At 51.2% G+C, this 18,251-nt stretch overlaps 1 protein-coding gene across 5 annotated transcripts in view; it reads right to left on the bottom strand.

Annotated features, from left to right (window-relative positions):
- USP36 (ubiquitin specific peptidase 36) overlaps window positions 1-18,251 on the bottom strand; it is a 1,150,746-nt gene that overhangs the window by 686,442 nt on the left and 446,053 nt on the right. For all 5 annotated transcript variants that reach the window (XR_011305183.1, XM_069655231.1, XM_069655233.1 and 2 more), the window contains exons 10-11: window positions 16,393-16,533; window positions 15,975-16,075 (exon numbers count right to left, since the gene is read on the bottom strand). Coding sequence is in view for 4 of the 5 variants with exons in the window: in XM_069655231.1 (XP_069511332.1) it covers window positions 15,975-16,075; window positions 16,393-16,533 (242 nt within the window). In the remaining variant the exon portion in view is untranslated. The remainder of the gene's footprint in view (window positions 1-15,974; window positions 16,076-16,392; window positions 16,534-18,251) is intronic.

Here is an 18,251-nt window from a genome sequence, read left to right as displayed (position 1 = left end):
GGATAGACATAAAATGTCACCCATAAAAAAAAGTAAAAGATTAAGTGAGATGGGAAAAAAAAAAGATTCCGCTCACCAAGGGACAAGGGAAAAATAATCACCAAGTCCAGCAAAACATACTGGGGTCGACACAGGTCAGGAAGATTTATCCCATGTATGAAAATCTTACCAAACAAAGTAATTTACTGGAAACAATGGAAAACATTACTGTTTTTTCCCCCAGATCGTGTGGCACCAATCCAATGCCTGCTGAACTGCATATAGCCTTGCGGAAACGTAAGCTGCAATCGCATAGGAAATTCTCCAGAGGGGCAGGTCGGGAGGGCGATGTGGAATACGTTGGAGGAACATCCAGTCAACAGAAAGTTACCAGTTGGTAAGTAACTTGTTCTTCGAATGGATTGTGTCCTCCAACGTATTCCACGTCTTTGACAGACTCCCAAAGCTGTACCAGAGAAATGGAGGAGGGAAAAGAATTTAGAGTACCCAATCAGATGGCGGAATAAAGAACTGCCTTCCCAAAGGCCATATCCGGACCATGGATCATATCCATGGAGTAATGTTTAACAAAAGTGTGGATAGAAGCCCATGTGGCTGCTTCACAAATATTCCTAATAGGAACTCCCCTTTGGAGGGCGGTGGAAGTAGCCACGCCCTTAGTGGAATGAGCTTGCAACCCTTCAGGAGGGTCAAATCCCAAACCGGCACCTGGAAAGGGGACGGTGGGAATACATTAGTCAGTCCTTTAAAAAATTGAGAAATCAAAGGAATCTTAGCTTTAAAAAAGACTGCGCCGCCAGGTAACCTTTAATGGTACCTACACAACGGCCCATGTGGGCCAAAGAAAGAAAGACAAAACCATAGGAATGGAACACTGAAAACGATCAACATTTTGTCCTCTGCACCAGTCACAAAACTTACGCCAACGGTACAGGGATTTTGTTGCTGGCCTTCTGGACGAAAGCAACACCTCCATCACATCATCCGGGAGCTCCCAATCCTTATATCTCAACCTTTCAGATACCAAGCGTGAAGGTTGAGAGTACTGACCTCTAGAAGGAGGAACATGACCACCCCCCCACCTGGCGAGAGCATATCCTCTCGGTAGGGAAGACGGCGTGGACGGCAGATGGACATTTTCGAGAAGGTCCGGGTACCACGCTCTCCTGGCCCAATCTGGAGCAATGAGGATCATGTGGTACCCGAACCTCCGTAACCTCAGTAACACTTGAGGAATGACGTGGACTGGAGCAAACGTGTTCAGCAGTGGGAATGACCAATCCACTACGAACATGTCTCCTAAGGCTCCTCTTGGAGGGAAATCCCTTGAGCAGAATCTCTTGCACTTCTGGTTGGCACTGGTGGCGAAGAGATCCACTTGCGGGGTTCCACAAAGGGCGAAGATCTCCTGAAGGACTTCCTGAACCAACTGCCACTCGTGAGAGACCGTGCTCTGCCTGCTCAGAGCGTCCGCCGCTGCATTTTCGTCTCCGCCAGATAAGCTGCAGAGATCGGAATTCCCTGCTGGACGGCCCAGAACCAGAGCTGCATTGCCTCTCTGCACAACGGGAGTGACCGTATCGCCCACCCACCCCCCCTTTTTGTTGAAGTAATGCATGGCCACTGTGTTGTCCATCATGATCAGGACACACAACCCCCGCACAAAAGGCAGAAAAGCCTTCAGGGCTAGCCTGATGGCCCTCCGCTCTAACAGGTTGATGTGGAGTTTGGACTCCGACAGAGACCAACGACCGGTGGCGGTCAAGGCGTTGGCATGAGCGCCCCATCCTGTGAGGAAAGTATCCGTCACTACAGTCACCTCTGGCCATGGTTGCCAAAACGGCTCCCCCTTTCATCAGGTTCCCTTCGTTGGCCCACCACAGGAGATCCTGGGAGACAGAGAGGAATCTGAACGAGATCCGACATCTTGCCTGAGAACTGCGACCACTGCATCTTGAGGACCCATTGCAGGGATCTCGCGTTCAGTCTGGCCTCTGGCACCAGAAAAATGCAGGATGGCATGAGGCCGAGCAACCTTAAGAATTCGAAAGCCGGGAGACTCTGGGCACGTTGAGACTTGTCCACCATCTGCACAATGTGATGAGCCCCCCCCCCTTGGGAGGCAAGCACTTCTAAGGACATGTCCAACACAGCCCAGATGTACAGAAGCTGTTTGGAAGGTGTCAGATGAGAGATCTTGAAATTGAGGCAGAAGCCCAGCCTGTGGAGGAAGCAGCAGGTGAGACAATGCTTGCTCGGGAGAGCGCACATGGATCAGGAAGTCGTCCAGGTAGGGGTAGATGTGAATTCCCCCCGCTCCCTCGCCTGAGATACGCTGCCACCACCACCATTAGCTCGGTGAAGACCCTTGGGGCAGAGGTCAATCCGAATGGCAGGACCAGAAACTGAAAGTGCAAGTCGCCAGCCGCAAACCTCAGGTACTTTCTGTTCTTGGGATGAATTGGCACATGAAAGCAAGCATCCTGTAGATCCAGAGACACCAACCAATCCTGAAGTTGAAGGGCCTGGAGGACTTGAGAAAGTGACCATCTTGAACTTGTCCTTCCTGAGAAGTTTGTTCAACCAACGCAAGTCCAGGATGGTTCTCAATCCCCAGTCTGCCTTCAGGATAAAAAAATAAGGGGAATACCAACCCTTGTTCCTCTCCGCTACAGGCACCAGTTCTATAGCGCCTTTCTCCAGCAGGGCTTGAATTTCCTGCACAAGGAGCGGATCTGGAAGCTTCAAAGAGTTTCCCCGGTGGATTGACGTGAGGCCGCTTTAGGAAGGGAAGGCAGTAGCCGTGGGCTATTGTATCCAGAACCCACGCATCCGAAATAATGGCTCGCCACTCTTCGAGATGCTGAGACAGTCTGCCTTCAACCGGCGAACCATAGGACATGGCCTGATGACTGTTTGGAAGCGGCTTTGGCAGTGCCTGAAGGCAAAGAGGCAGCTGCCTGAGCGGCTTTGGCACCTCTATTTGCCTGACCACCATGGGTACATTTTTGCCGACCCCTTTGACTGGCGGCTCCTCTCATTCTACCAAAGGAGCAGTAGTAACAAAAACAACCTTCCCTCCACTGCTGCCCCTTAGGACAAAAAGGCAGAGGGTGACGCACAACTGCGCTTAAAGATCTTGCCGCAGCTTTTGAGGTCTGCAACCTCTCAAAGCTCTCATCAGCCTCGTTGCCAAACAAATGTGCGCCATCAAAGGGCATTTTCAAAAGACTGGCTTGCAAATTCGGGGCAAAACCAGACTTCCGCAACCACGCAAACCTGCGTATAATGGTGCTTGCAGCCATGGACCAGCTAACACTGTCGGCCGTATCCAAACCAGACTGAAGGGATTCTCACATGGCATCCTTGCCATCTTGCACTTGAGCAAGGAACCCATCTGTTTCTTCACACTCGGGAATATGCTCAGTCGCTAAGGAAACAGTTCCACAGAGTGTGTGAAAACCTTGCTAAGGCACAAGTGGAGTTAGCCGATTTCAATGCCATACTCCCAGCAGAAAATACCTTGCGAGCCCAACCGGCGAATCGTTTGTTGTCCCCATCAGAAGGGATGGAACAAGTTACTTACCTGTAACTGTTGTTCTCCAGCATGGGTCTGGCATGGATTTATATGCTCATGAATATTCCCCGTCAGGCTGGGAATCCTCGGTAAAGAAAAAATCAGTATCAGTTTCGTTTCTGATCTGTCTGTCTTAGTAGTAACCAATCATTGATCTCTGGCTCATACTGCCCCCAGCCAATGACTGCCCTCTCCCTCAGCCCCGCCTCTGGCAGCCATCCTCAGATTTGGTAGCACGCAAAGTGGCAGTATGACCAAGTGAAGAGCCGCAGAGGGGTAGGCGGGAGGGTTCGCATGTGAATCCATGCCAGACCCATGCTGGAGAACAACAGTTACAGGTAAGTAACTTGTTCCTTCTCCAGCATGGGGTCTGGCATGGATTCACATGCTCATGAATAAAGAATATATAGCAGTATACACATGCACAACCACGGGAGGTGGCAAAGGGTCAACATTAAGCATTACATCAAAAACTCAACATTAAGCACTTCTTACCTCCTCAGCAGGCTCACCTTAGGCGAACAGGTTGCGCAGCACTGCTTGGCCGACCCTGGACTCCTCCCTGGAGTCCCGATCGATGCAGTAGAATCTTGTGAAGGTGTGCGTCGACCTCCACGTAGCAGTCCTGCAGATGTCCAGCAGGGGCACACCAGACAGGAACGCCATGGTAGCAGCGATTGCTCTGGTCGAATGGGCTCTCGGACGGCCGGGCAGCGGTCGGTTTGCCAACCGATGACAGTGCATGATGCAGCCGGAGAGCCATCTAGAAATGGAAGACTTCGAGAGAGCCTTCCCTTGATTCACAGGTTCAAAGTTCACAAACAGCTGTGATGTCTTCCGAAAACTCTTTGTGCGGTCCACGTAGAACTTCTGCGCTCTAGCTACATCCAGCGAGTGCAAAGTCCTCTCGGCCGGAGACAAAGGCGACGGGAAGAAAACTGGCAACACCAAGGGCTCGTTGAGCTGGAAGTCCGATGGCACCTTGAGCATAAAGGAGGGGTGCGTTCTCAGCACCACCCTCGTGTCGTGAAAAGTCAAGTATGGAGGCTTGCAAGATAGGGCCTGAATCTCTCCCACTCGTCGTGCAGAGGTGATGGCCACGAGGAACGCTGTCTTCCATGACAGGAACTTCAAAGGCGCCGAATGCATAGGCTCGAATGGGGCTCCCATGAGTCTGGTCAGCACCACATTAAGTTCCCACGCCGGGGCATGGGCCTTCACCGGCGGGAATGATCGGAATAGTCCCTTCATAAATTCCTTCACCAGACGATGAGACCACAAGGACGCCCGTCCCGTAGTCATGGTATATCGGGAGATGGCAGCCAGATGTATTTTTATGGAGGCGTGAGCCAGTCCAGCGACAGTAAGTACAGCAGCACTTGAGGGGCCGTAATCCACAGAGGGTTAATCTTCTGTGCACGGCACCAGACAGAGAACCTCTTCCATTTATGACCGTAACACTTGAGAGCTGAAGACGCCCTGGTCTTTGCGAGAACCTCTCTGCAATCAGCCGGGATATCGTACCCTCCAAACTCTAATGCTGCAGGAGCCAGGCCTACAAGTTCAGCGACTGTGGGTCGTGGTGTAGAATGGCGCCTCCTTCTCTGGAGAGAAGATCCGTGTCCGCCGGCAGCCTGACTGGCGGGGACGTTGACCAGTCCAGAAGGTGCGGGAACCAGACCTGCCTCGGCCACGCCGGTGCGACAAGGATCATCCTGCACCTGGACTTCTCGAGCTGGTTGATGAGGCGCAGCAGCAACGGCAATGGAGGGAACGCGTATAGAAACAGGCCGTCCTAAGGGAACAAGAAAGCATCGCCCATGCTCCTTGGCTGTGGGAACCTGCTGCAAACCTCTGGCACTTGGAGTTCGTCGCGAACAGGTCGATCTGGGGTTTGCCCCATCGTTGGAAGAGTCGATCCACTTGATCCTGGCGCAGTACCCACTCATGGCACGAGCGTAGCTCCCTGCTGAGTGAGTCGGCGATGGTGTTTTTTATTCCTGCCAGGGGGAACGGAACTAGAAACATCCCCTGGGCGACGGCCCAGTGCCACAGATCCTGGGCCTCCTTGGATAGGGCTGGGGATCTGGTGCCCCCCTGCTTCCGTACGTAGAACATCGTGGTGGTGTTGTCGGTGAAGATCCCCACCACTTTGTCCTTGAGGGATGGGAGGAACGACTTGAGCGCCCAGAACACTGCACGGAGCTCCAAGATGTTGAAGTGAAGAGACCTCTCCTCCGGGAGCCAAAGGCCTCTTGTGTGGAGATCTCCGGTGTGGGCCCCCCAACCCTCCAGAGAGGCGTCCGTAGTCACCGTCTCCTGAAACGCTGGGGTTTGAAAGTCTGTGCCCGTTGTGAGGTGAGCCTGGGTGCCCCACCATAGGATCGCCCGACGGAACTCCTCGTCGAGGGGATCCTGTCCTCGAAGCAGCCCCCTCCTGAAACCAGCAGGCGTCGAGGAACTCCTGTAGTGGACGCATCCGAAGTCTGCAAAGGGGTACAAGGTAGATGCATGAGGACATCATCCCGAGAAGGGACTTATGGACCTCACCCTGGCCACGTCGTGGCTAACAGTCGCCGTACCTTGCCCAGGATGGTTTTGGTCCTCTCCTCTGAAGGGGAGGCCAATTGCTCCACTGTATCGAGCTTCGCCCTCAAAAACAGTGCTACTTGCGACGGAACCAGGTGGGATTTGGGGTAGTTGATGGAAAACCCCAGCTCCGTGAGCAACCGGACGGTCCTCGCAGGCGAGTATCCTTGACCTTGCCCGGATTAGCAGTCGTCCAGGTAGGGGTAGACATGGATCCCCTGCAGGCGCAGTCACGCCGCCACTGGTGCCAGGCACTTGGTGAAAACCCTGGGTGCCGACTTTAATCTGAACGGTAGGGCTCTGAATTGGTAGTGGCGTCCTTGAACCACAAACCTGAGGAGCTTCCTGTGCCTTCTTAGAATGGGGATGTGGAAGTAAGCATCCTCCAGGTCCAGCGACGATAGAAAGCCGCCTTCCTCCAGCTGCTTCAGCACGTGCTGGAGGGTAACCATCCTGAATTTCTGCGCCTTGATGTACTTGTTTAAGCGGTGCAGGTCCAGGATGGGGCGCCAACCGCCTGTCTTCTTCCTGACGAGGAAGTACCTGGAGTACACTCCGGAGCCCCGGAGCCTTCTGGGGACGAGCTCAATGGCACCTTTCTTGAGCATCGCCCTTACCGCCAACAGCAGTTGAGGGACGTGATTTTCCTTCCTTGCCATGGGAGGAATGCGAGGGCACTTCTTTTGGAATTCCAGCGAGTGCCCGTTGGCCAGGGTGTCCAACACGCAACTGTCGGTGGAGATGGAATCCCACACGCCGACGAACTTCGTCGGCCGGCCTCCCACCGGGGTGCTTCGGTGGGGGCCCCGACAACACGGCCGGGTCAGTCTTGCTTGGAGGCAGCCTTGCCCTCCTTGGCGACGACAGGAACCCCCTTGTTTGCCGTGACCTCTGTAGGCCTCCTGGGAAGAGGAGTGGGCCGCCTGGCGGTAGGTGGAGGAGCCACCGCTAGATCCTTTGGAGGCACCCTGTCTGCCTCCAGAGCTCTGAACGGGCCGTCGCTGCTGAAGCACCCCAAGGGCCCGGGCCATCTCCGAGACGGTCTTGATGGCCTGTAGAGACTCATCCACCGCCTTACCAAAGAGGTTGTTGCCGTCGAACGGCATGTCCAACACTCTGGTCTGGACGTCCTGGCGAAAGTCTGTCGCCTTGAGCCATCCTCGTCGTCGGAGGCAAACTGTTGCCCAGTTGGCGAAATCCGGTATCGGTAATGTCCGTTGCCACCGTAATGGCGTGATCCAACGCCACCTCGCCCTCCTGCAGAATTTCTAGGGCCTCCGCCCTTTTGTCATCAGGCAGGAAATCTAGCAGGGGAGCTATCTTGAACCAGAGCTCCCTGTCGTAGCGGGCCACGATCGCTAAGTCATTGGCCGCCTTAATCGTCGCCGCCAAGATGACTCGTCGTCCCATAGAGTCCAACTTCTCACCCTCGCTGTCCAGCGGGGAGGTGGAAGTTGAAGCTGCCGCGCCCGCTGCCTTCTTCTTAGCCGCTGCCAAGACGACCGAGTCCGGCGTGGGCTGGGCCCTGAGGCACAAGGGTGCGGCATCGGGGACTCGGTACTTCTTCTCGTACCTGTCCCTCTTGGCGGGTGTCGTGGCAGGGTTCTTGAGGACAGCAAGCCCCTCGTCCCAGATGTTGTCGAGTAAAGGCACCGCGAGGACCGTCTTCCTCTTAGCCTCTCGTCGCTGGTAAAGAAACCCCTCCTTTTTTTGCTCTTCAGGGCAGAGCTGGAAAAGCTTGGATGCCCTGGTTATCATGGCGTGGAAAGAGCCAACCTCATCGGCTGGGGACGCCCGCAGGGAGGTGACGACAGGATGTCCGTTGTGTCATCGCCGCCGTCATCGTCCGTTGCCGTATCCGTCGCCGTATCCTCTATCCCGGCGAGGGGGATGAGGGGTCCACCGGTCTCGCAGGCACGAAGGGCTGAGCGAGGCGAACTCTCTTGTTCGGAGGGCTTCCCGACTGGTTCTGGCTCCTCCGTCGGGGTGCGTGGTAATCTCGCCCTTATCTCGGTACATAAGGATAAGGATTGGATTGCCAACAAAATGGCCGCCGAGCTATCCTGGGGCTCGGGCAATGACTGCGACGGACGGGATGGCTGCTCCAGTGGGCCCTGTTCGTCGTCCTCGTCGCTATCATCGATCACGTCAGCAGGGACCGCCCCCTGGGATCGAACCTTCTCAAACCTCTTGTTGAGGTTTATGAACCTCTCGTTGAGGCCTATGGACCTTTCGTTGAGGCCCCTCTCTGTCTCCACCAGTTCCTCCTCAGAGGCTGATTCCGAGTCTAACGGCCACCGCCCCCCTCCCTCTTTTTCAGCCGGGGGCTTCACGGGGGTCCTAGCGATGGGCTGGAAAGAGGATTCCCTCTGCGGCGGCAGGGATACTCTGGGCCCAAAGGCCGTTTCCATTGGCGTAGTCTCAGCCGGCTCCGCCAGGGTCGCAGAGACCACTTCGGTAGAGGCCTTAGTGCATCAAGGCCCTCACCACCTTAGGTGCGTCCTGGGCCTTCGCCTTGGGGGGAGGGTCAACGCCTCGCTCCCCCATCGAGATCGACCGGGTCTGCTCCAGTGGCCTACCCAGGTTCTCAGACTTCCTCTTCCCCGACCCAGAGTGCTGGCTTGTGGTCAAACGTGCCAGGGAAGTAGCGCCCTGCTTGGCAACCGAAGAGCCCGGCCTTTCGGCGCTCCCGGAGCCCGCATACTCGCAGTGCTTGGCCTTCTGTTTGGCCCCCGTCGCCGGGGCGCCCTCAAAGTACTTAGAAGCACGCTCAGACTACTTCTTCGCCTTCTCACTTGCTGTGCCCTTCTCCAGCCAGGTGGCGAGGCGGGAACGACGATCTTGTTTGGTCCGTTCCGAAAGGTTCTTGCAGAACGCAGTCCTTTTCCACGTGCGTCTTGTCCCCATGGAGGCAGTAGAGACATCGCAAATGCTCGTCCTCCTTGAAAACGTTATATAATCCGCATCCAGGGCAGTTCCTGAACAGCTTGGATCCGGGCGTCGAGCTCCCTTTGTCCTGGGCCATGTCTTGAGGTAGGCTGCAGATCTTCCGGAATCCTCCAAGTGTAAACTCGACAAAAACTTCACCCTTGAGGGGGCGTAGAAGAATTCCGAAACGGGTCCCCGTTATCAGAAGTAAAAACAGTGGAGCTTGAGGCTCGATTAAACCGAAAAAATGAGAAATTCTCCTGAAAAAAGGTGAGAAAAAAGTAAAAAACTCAAGCGCTAAACACGAGGACTCCCAACACTTGAGCGTGCAGTAGAAATCTGAGGATGGCTGCCAGAGACGGGGCTTGGGGAGAGGGCAGTCATTGGCTGGGGGCAGTATGACCCTGTGATCAGTGATTGGTTACTACCAAGAAAGAGATCAGAAACGAAACTAATACTAATTTTTTCTTTACTGAGGATTCCCAGCCTGATGACGGGGAATATTCATGAGCATGTGAATCCATGCCAGACCACATGCTAGAGAAGGTAGGGTACGCCGCCTGCCCCGAGGTGGCCGTTGCCACCTGAACCACCAAACTCTCGGGAGTGGGGTCGCTAATGGAAGGGCGGTACTGCTTTGTCAATGATTTATTAACAGCCTGAAGAGATTCCGGTGACTGCCAAGCAGCCGCCACCCTTTTCTGTAAAAGATGTCCGCAAGATCATTCTGTACAAAATCTTCAGGAGGACTGGACCAAACCAGATACTGACCCTAGCCAAGAGCCGCCTGTATGACGACTCCGCATGAGCCGCAGGCTCAGGCCTGCCAAATTCCACTTCCGGAGAAGTGTCCAACCCACTGGCATCATGGAGGGTTTGTCTCAACTCCTCCAATTGACTGTGTCCAGAAAAGACAGGAGCCACATCATGCTCAACAGGCTCCTCAAAGTCGGACCTTTCATCCTCCTCCAGAGGGAGGTGAAAACCTGGCCTGGGGACAGAAGAGGGCCTGGAGTCCACCACTGGCCTCACAGACTTAGCAGTAGCCTTCCTTGGAGGATCCACCAGAACAGGGAACTCCAACGGTAAATTTCAGGCAAAAATCCCCAAAGGCGCCGAAGGGTTCGACGCCGAGAGAGTCGACAGCTTTGGCGTCGAGAGCACCGAAGGCTTCGTCGTAGACAACGGTGGCGGCGATGGCTGGTAAGAGGACAAAGCCTCGACGTCCGAGTCGGATGGACACGGCCGTTAGGGAGAATTCTCATTTTATGGCTAATTTCCCTTACAGAGTCCCCCAGCAGCTTTGCTGGATTTGTAGGGTTGTTTCATTTTACCTGCTAAGAGTGAGACTCTTTTTCCCACTCTTAGGCATTTTTGCTATGTGTTTTCTAGGCTATTTTTTGTGTTTGATGCCTATGGGATTTTCTCTCCCCCATAGGAACCATCTTTATTCACTTGTGTTACACAGCACCCTCAGTGCAGTGACACAGGGGTGTTGTAGCGACCCCCAAACATAGACTCCATACCCTGGGACTGACTGTCTCCCTGGGAATGTAAAGTCCCCATTGACTTTACTAGTCAATTTCTATGAACTAAACCAGTACAACCCATCTTACTATGGAGGTACTGGAAGGGGTTCATAGTTTTTCCCCTATGTTCATTTTCGAGAGGGTACCGTACAGTACCTCTCTCAAAAGTGTCTGGCTGGTAGCAGTGGTTACTACCATAAATATTCGACTGCAAATATTTCTCTATGGGATTTTCCCATTTTTCAAGGTTACCACTTTTTCTGACAGCCTCTAACATACCGCCGGTGCATTTTAATATTAACTTTGCTCCGGGGGGTTTTATTTGCCAAAAGTTTTATATAACTTCTTTCTCTACAATCCTAACCCAGGTCGGAGATCCTTTGTTCATCCGTTTTGCGGGCTTCTGCCCAGAAGCCCTCCTTCCGGCACCACTGAGTCTGGGGTGGATCCATTGTGTGGGAGGGGGAGTAGGACCCCTGGACCCATGTCACACTCTATCCTGATAGGGTGGAGGGTCTTCCGCCAAGATGACCACTCCAGTGTGTGAGTGACAGCTAGGCTGTATAAATGGGGGTCTTTTTTTGCATAAAAGCAGGGTCCTGAGCACTGGAAGAGCAAGACGTCGCCACTGGAACTAAGAAACCGAAGAGGAGAGAAGCCAAAGACATCTGCAACAACTGAACCACTGGTGAAGCTCTGCTGCAGCGTCTCACCACTTTTCTCCACACAACGAGAGGAGATCTTCATCTAAAAGAGCCTTCTTCCCTTGAGATGGTGGGGCCAACCAGTTTGCCAATCGCCTTCCCGAACCTGCTGTAGTCGAATCGTGAGTGCCCTGCACTTGGAGACCGGATAGCCAGGCAGCTATCGACCTGGACCGCGATTAAAAGGAGCGTACCTTTTAAACTTTGTTTGGCAACACCGCGGCTGGTTTCATCCCTGGGTAGTGCAGTACCTCGAATCGGTTGTAGGTCAAAGGATCGACAACCAAAGGATCGAATTGTCAAAGGGTCGACACCAAAGGATCGAAAACAAAAGGATCAAATTATTTTATTTTTTTACATTTTTTTTGGGCCCCCCCTGAACCGCCATTTTTTGTGGTAAAAACCCCTTTTTTTCCATAAACGAAAACCCCCCCAAAAAAAATGTAATTTAAAAAAAAAAAATGTGATCCTTTTGTTTTCGGTCCTTCGGCGTCGATCCTTTGACCATTCGACTCTTTGTAGTCGACCCTTTGACCGGACACCCCTCGAACCTTCCTCCACGACGAGAGCCCCTCTTTCTCTGCTGGACCCCTCGAACTGCAGGAACTACCGTAGTCCAGGAAAACCGCCACTGCAGGAGCCACCTCTTCACTTTAAAGGTACATTGTTCCGCCAGGCCGCCCTTTCTCTGCAGTAGCTCTAAAGGTGTTTTAAATCCTTTACCTACCTGTTGGGTTGGCCGCCCCCTCTCTTAACATGGTCTTTTCAAAACTTTAACAACCACCATTTCCAATATCGTTAACCAAAGACTTGACTGCAGCTACGAGAACATTTTTCTCCTGGGCCCTTGACCTGTACCACTAACTTTGGCACAGGCCTATTGACGCTGGTCCCGTTTGTTAGATCTGCCTTCTCGAGATTGATTCTCCATTCGAACTGTGTGGTGCACCCCTTTCTTATAACAACTCTTTCATCCCACTGCTTAATCATTGTGAAGTGCCATTTTGCTCAGTTTTCATTCTAAGTATTGCTTATATTGATGCACTGTCTTGTTGATCTGGTTCACAACTGATTGGAAGTGTTGCTAGGGTATATAAGAACCTATTTCTGAATAACTTGGGCTTTCCCTCTCTTGTGAGGAATTGTTAGAGGATCCCTTGTGTGTAGTTTTCACTGCCGTTTTGCTCGAAGGTTCCCAAGTCGCATCGTGGACCCAAGCCCGAAGGCGTGCGAGCCGCGGTACGAGACTATTCCCAGCCGGCTTCATCAGAAGGCGAGACCGGAACTGTGCCCTGCGATTGTAAAAAAGCGACATCTGCTCCTTAAAAACAGCCCATTCCTCTGGAGTCGAGGACTTCGTCGGGCATGCCACTTTCCTCGCGGCTCCATCCTCCAAGGATGAGGACGGGGAAGGCGACCGGCAACAGCACTTCCGAGAATGCGGTGATGAGGAAGAATGGCGGGAACCACTCCGGAACCAAGAACCCCAGGCCTCCTCCTGACGCGGAGAGTCACCCCTCGAGTCGTCAGTGGACACCCCTTTGGATTTCGATTTGGATTTCCGGGACTTACTGGGCTTAGAGCCCGAAGGCGTGCGAGCCGCGGTACGAGACTATTCCCAGCCGGCTTCATCAGAAGGCGAGACCGGAACTGTGCCCTGCGATTGTAAAAAAGCGACAACATCTGCTCCTTAAAAACAGCCCATTCCTCTGGAGTCGAGGACTTCGTCGGGCATGCCACTTTCCTCGCGGCTCCATCCTCCAAGGATGAGGACGGGGAAGGCGACCGGCGACAGCACTTCCGAGAATGCGGTGATGAGGAAGAATGGCGGGAACCACTCCGGAACCAAGAACCCCAGGCCTCCTCCTGACGCGGAGAGTCACCCCTCGAGTCGTCAGTGGACACCCCTTTGGATTTCGATTTGGATTTCCGGGACTTACTGGGCTTAGAGCCCGAAGGCGTGCGAGCCGCGGTACGAGACTATTCCCAGCCGGCTTCATCAGAAGGCGAGACCGGAACTGTGCCTTGCGATTGTAAAAAAGCGACAACATCTGCTCCTTAAAAACAGCCCATTCCTCTGGAGTCGAGGACTTCGTCGGGCATGCCACTTTCCTCCCGGCTCCATCCTCCAAGGATGAGGACGGGGAAGGCGACCGGCGACAGCACTTCCGAGAATGCGGTGATGAGGAAGAATGGCGGGAACCACTCCGGAACCAAGAACCCCAGGCCTCCTCCTGACGCGGAGAGTCACCCCTCGAGTCGTCAGTGGACACCCCTTTGGATTTCGATTTGGATTTCCGGGACTTACTGGGCTTAGAACCCGTACATACCTGAAGCTTCCGTTACGCTCCTACAAGGCCTTGGCAGACAGCGACTGGCATTTTGAACAGTCATCAGTGTCGTGACTCTCGCCCAAGCACCACAAACAAATGCATTGTGGATCGGTGATCGACATTTAGAGTTGAAGTCCAGGCAAGTCTTGAAGCCAGACCACTGTGTGGGAGGGGTCGAAGAAGAAGACATCTCTACGATGAAACACACGAGGCGCGCCGAGTTCTAGAATCAAACACTTTTGCGGAAAAAACTGAACTGAGGCTACGGGCGCCATGAGTCCTATTTTTAACATCCGGTGACGTCGCCCTCGACGGAGGCCTTCGAGGGACATCAACCTGACGTCATCAACGCAGGATGCCCTCTGCCGAAAAGGTTTCTGAAGTGCACAGCTGTGGACATTACATGTCAAAGATGTGGAAAACGTTGGAGGACACAATCCATTCAATAGAAAGTTTCTTGAAACAATTCCACCATTTCCAACTTGGTACTTGAGAATGTTCTTGTTTTAAACATAATGACTGGAACCCTTCCGTTTCCCTCTCTCATTCTGTTTATATTTCGCGGTTCTTGGGCTTCCTAAAGCCCTCGGACCCACTAACATGCTTTCCTTATCGGGGCCTCTGTGTCTGCCCGTTCAGGTTTTCTAGGCTTCCTCAACCCTTGTGGCTTTCCCAGCCTCAACTGACTGTCTTAGTTTCTCTGGGGTCTCCAAAGGCTTCTACCCATATTGTATGCTTTCTTTAGCGCGGTTTTGATGGGGCGTCTGCTGGCTTGGGTTTATCCAGTCTCGAATATCACTGTTAACCCCTCTCAATGGCGTTAACTCTTCGGGAGTGATAGCTTCCATTCTGCTGCTGGGCAGCTAATGCACTTCTCGTGCAGAGTTCGGAGAGCCAGTCTCTCCGGTGCAGTATAATCTCAGCGTCAGTTAACAGGACCCCAGGTCCACCACAGCTTCCGTGTGGTTGCGCCACTGAACAAAAATGTCACTTTACCATCTCTGTCTCTTTCTCGATCTCGGGCTCTTTGCCAGTCACGAACCCAGCACTCCGGCGTCTTGCGAGCAACTCATTCACTCTCTATGCTACCGTTGGCACTGTGGTCTAGCATGAGACTCCGACCCTACAGGACATCTTCCCATCAGAGGCTCGCCTCCGAGTAGGATTAATTCTTGCAATCAAGGGCCTCTAGTTTTATGCACGTCATCATAAACTAAAGGAGTGTGTCATTCTTCCTTGACCGAGGTATTCAGGCGGAATTCAGCATTACCTGAAGCCATAGTATTGAAGGAATGTCACTAGTGGGAGGGTCCAAAAGGGCATCACAAAGCAAAGGGGTGAGTCGCTGTTCTTTGACTGGAATTCAGGCGAGATCCAGCATTACCTGAAGCCAAAGAAAGTGTAGCAATGTCACTATTTAGTGAATTCAAAACCGTCATTCCGACTCCCATGTATGCAGATAAAGTTTTCTGGACAGAGCATTCCTTACATCAATGAGAGTCATTGTCCCCAAGAGGGGAGTCACTTCAATTGAGATTCCACTTGCTCAGAACCCTACTTGGGGTCACCTCCCCACCCTCAAATGGGCTGGCTCCCCTGTGGAGAGAAGGGAGGAATAGTCCAGATTTGTCACACCTCATGAATTTTGTGCACCTGACAAAGGGTATATTTTTCAGTATACCCGTGTTATATATTATCTTGGCCAGTTCATTGGAAATAACTATACACCAGCCTTCTCTTTCTTGAATGAAACCAGTCTGCTTTGCCACAAGTACTCAAAGAGTTGGGTCTAACTTTGGGTTGGAACCCTGTCTTTAACAATAGGCTACATAATTTGGCACTACTCACCTGAGAGCTGTAGAAAAATCTCCATCAGAATGACTAAGTGGGGGCACATTTTAACACTATTATACGTAGAGAGGCTTCCCTGCCCGACAGACCGATACTGTAAATAATGAAAAATCCCCAAAGACGTTCACCATAGGATAGTGGACTTGCATGTTCTGCGCATAATTTTCATTTGTTATTTTACTTTTGCTGATGCTACAAGTACAATAAGAAATATGAAAGTGTGTGCACCTTTCATTTCCGCCCACTATTCCTATATTACATTTATGTTAGAGTCCCTGTGTGTAGGATGGGCAGGTAGCAGGCCTTGGTAATTGGATATGCTGCAAAGTTTTACATTGGGTACAATTCAAAATTATATTCAATGGAAGATTGATATAGCGCAATAATGTGATTTAAACAAATTCCTGCTTTTAAGATGATTATTTTCTTTTTTAAACTACCTCCAAAGAGTGGATAATCTCACCTCAGGTAAAAGAGAACATATGCCTGCTGATTCAGAACCACCTTGATGTTGCTGGAATGCACCATGGAGTCATTCATCTGGTACCACTGCCCATTGCTGGCCTAGAGAAAGGAGTAAAAGGACCTTCTTAAAACTAAACTAGCTGAATGCTCCTACAACGCCATTTCAAACCCGTCCTTCAGCCCATTGCAAAAAATACACCTCCACCAAGTCCTCAGTGCAGCTGAGGAATACTTGCTGCTCTAAAGAATTCTGTAATAAAATACAGCCTCCTCATAAGTCCCCAGATTTACAATGTTACATCTACATGCAAATGCTGTACAGATGACTAAGGTGGATTGCCATGTGAAGAATCCCGAACTCCATATTAAAATCCCTAAAAGCACAGAAACCATTCACTGCAGAAGAGCACTCTTACCTTAATGTAACAGTAATAGTGCCCTGCGTGGCAGCTGAAGCCTGAATGCACCAACACAGCGTAGAGTCCATACATAACAGGGTCCCCATTGGTCTGAGACATATAAGGGCGAATGTTCAGGAACTCTGGATAACCCACATCCTGCAAGGAATTTTAGAAGAGGTGAAAAGATGGAAGAGGTGAAACAATGAGAATTAACAGTGACGTCAACCCAGTTAACAAAAATAATATAGTGAAAAGGCCTGTATAAGACCCAAAACAATTATAAATAAGAGATTCTGCTCATTTTTTAAAGTACATATATTTAATCCAGCTACATCATCAGTGCAAGTTAGTACTCTGCTCAGTGAGCACATCAGTGCCAGTTTCCAGGGTGTCCATCATTAGTAGTTTACATTATGGCCGCTTGCAGGATCACAGCTAGTTTCCATTGTACCTTGTTTGAAAACAATGAAATGGAAATCTGCAAAGATGTGCTCTTAAGACTTTTCAAGCGTTCTTCCGGCAGGTTTGATCTTCTGCTGCTGGTTCAGGAAAGAAAGGATGACAATACTCCACGATGGTGGTATACGGTCTGGGCTGGCAAAAAATATAAAGCCTATGGTGGATTCTGCAGCTTAGTGTGGGCAGTTGGTTGCACTTCTCTCAGCAATTCCATTTGGTAGACAAATACTTGTAGCGCCAGTGCAGTGACACAATTTGGACAGATCTTTGTGTTGTAATCTTGACCAGATTTGTGCAGGTCAAAGTGTCAGTAAAATGACTCATTTGGGTTGGTATATGCACTGGCGGAAGCATCAGCACATTGACCACATACGTGCTGGTGCTAGCAAAGTCATTAACAACCCTACAAATAGTGTTAAAATGGATTACCAAAATCCCCTCTGGTGGGAGGATTTGGTTCTACGTTCATTCAACCCAATTATTTTGCACTGCGTTTTTGCCCGAAAATGTTTGCCTGAAAAACTCAATGTTTTTTTCTTTTTGAGGCGCAGGGTGGTGCAGGGGTCGCCTCCCAAACCACCCTCGCCTATTATTTATTCCCCATTTCCCACCCAACTCTGCCCCTTATGTGCCCTTACCCACCGACACCCCCCCATATTTTTCTATGAGTTTTTACAGGCAAAATATTTTGGCAACAAATGCCATAAAAAAAAACTGCCAATGAATGACCGTCATACCAATGATTTTGCTAAACCACCCTATTATTTTTAACAGGGAGGACGTAGGTTAGCCAAGCCCAATCAAGGTGAGGTAGCAGAGCGGTCCAGGTTTAGTTTCAGGAAGGGTGTGAGTGGTCTACAACTACAATGAGTCCCATACAGAGCAACACCATTTTTCCAGTTTATCAGGTAAATATAATTGTGTTTTAGGCTTTAGTTTACACACTAAGAAGATCAAAATCAAATAACTATTGTCAAACAAAATCTTAAAACAATGATAATAGATGGTTGATATATAGAAGGTTGATCCAAAAGAAAAGTGAGTTGATACCTTAAAAAGGCTAACAAAACCATTTATTTTGCATATTTGCAAGCTTTCATGGAATTCCTCCTCTTGCTGAGGCAAGGATGGAATGATGCTTTTGGAAAACATTACAGTTTACATGGCCTCTCCTGGAATTACCTAGTTATCTTTGCCTGTCTGTGTACCCTATTTGCTCAGAGAGGCCATGTTAGGCATGATTGTATGCAGTACCCTTTGGGTGCATTACAACAACGCTGATCTCCTGGCAATAGGAACCCAACCTTTGGTATAAGTCTGTACTAAACAAGTTGGTAGCGTGATTGAGCAGCCAGGCTTATCTCAAGAGGGGTCAATGTGAGCTGTATGGGAGTTACACAGATTCAGTGTGACAG

This window comes from Ambystoma mexicanum, chromosome 3q (genome assembly GCF_040938575.1).
Source record: "Ambystoma mexicanum isolate Mex_15411 chromosome 3q, UKY_AmexF1_1, whole genome shotgun sequence".
Classification (NCBI taxonomy): Eukaryota; Metazoa; Chordata; class Amphibia; order Caudata; family Ambystomatidae; genus Ambystoma; species Ambystoma mexicanum.
The sequence above is the reverse complement of the archived record's forward strand: the minus strand, read 5'-3'. Positions and strand labels throughout refer to the sequence as shown.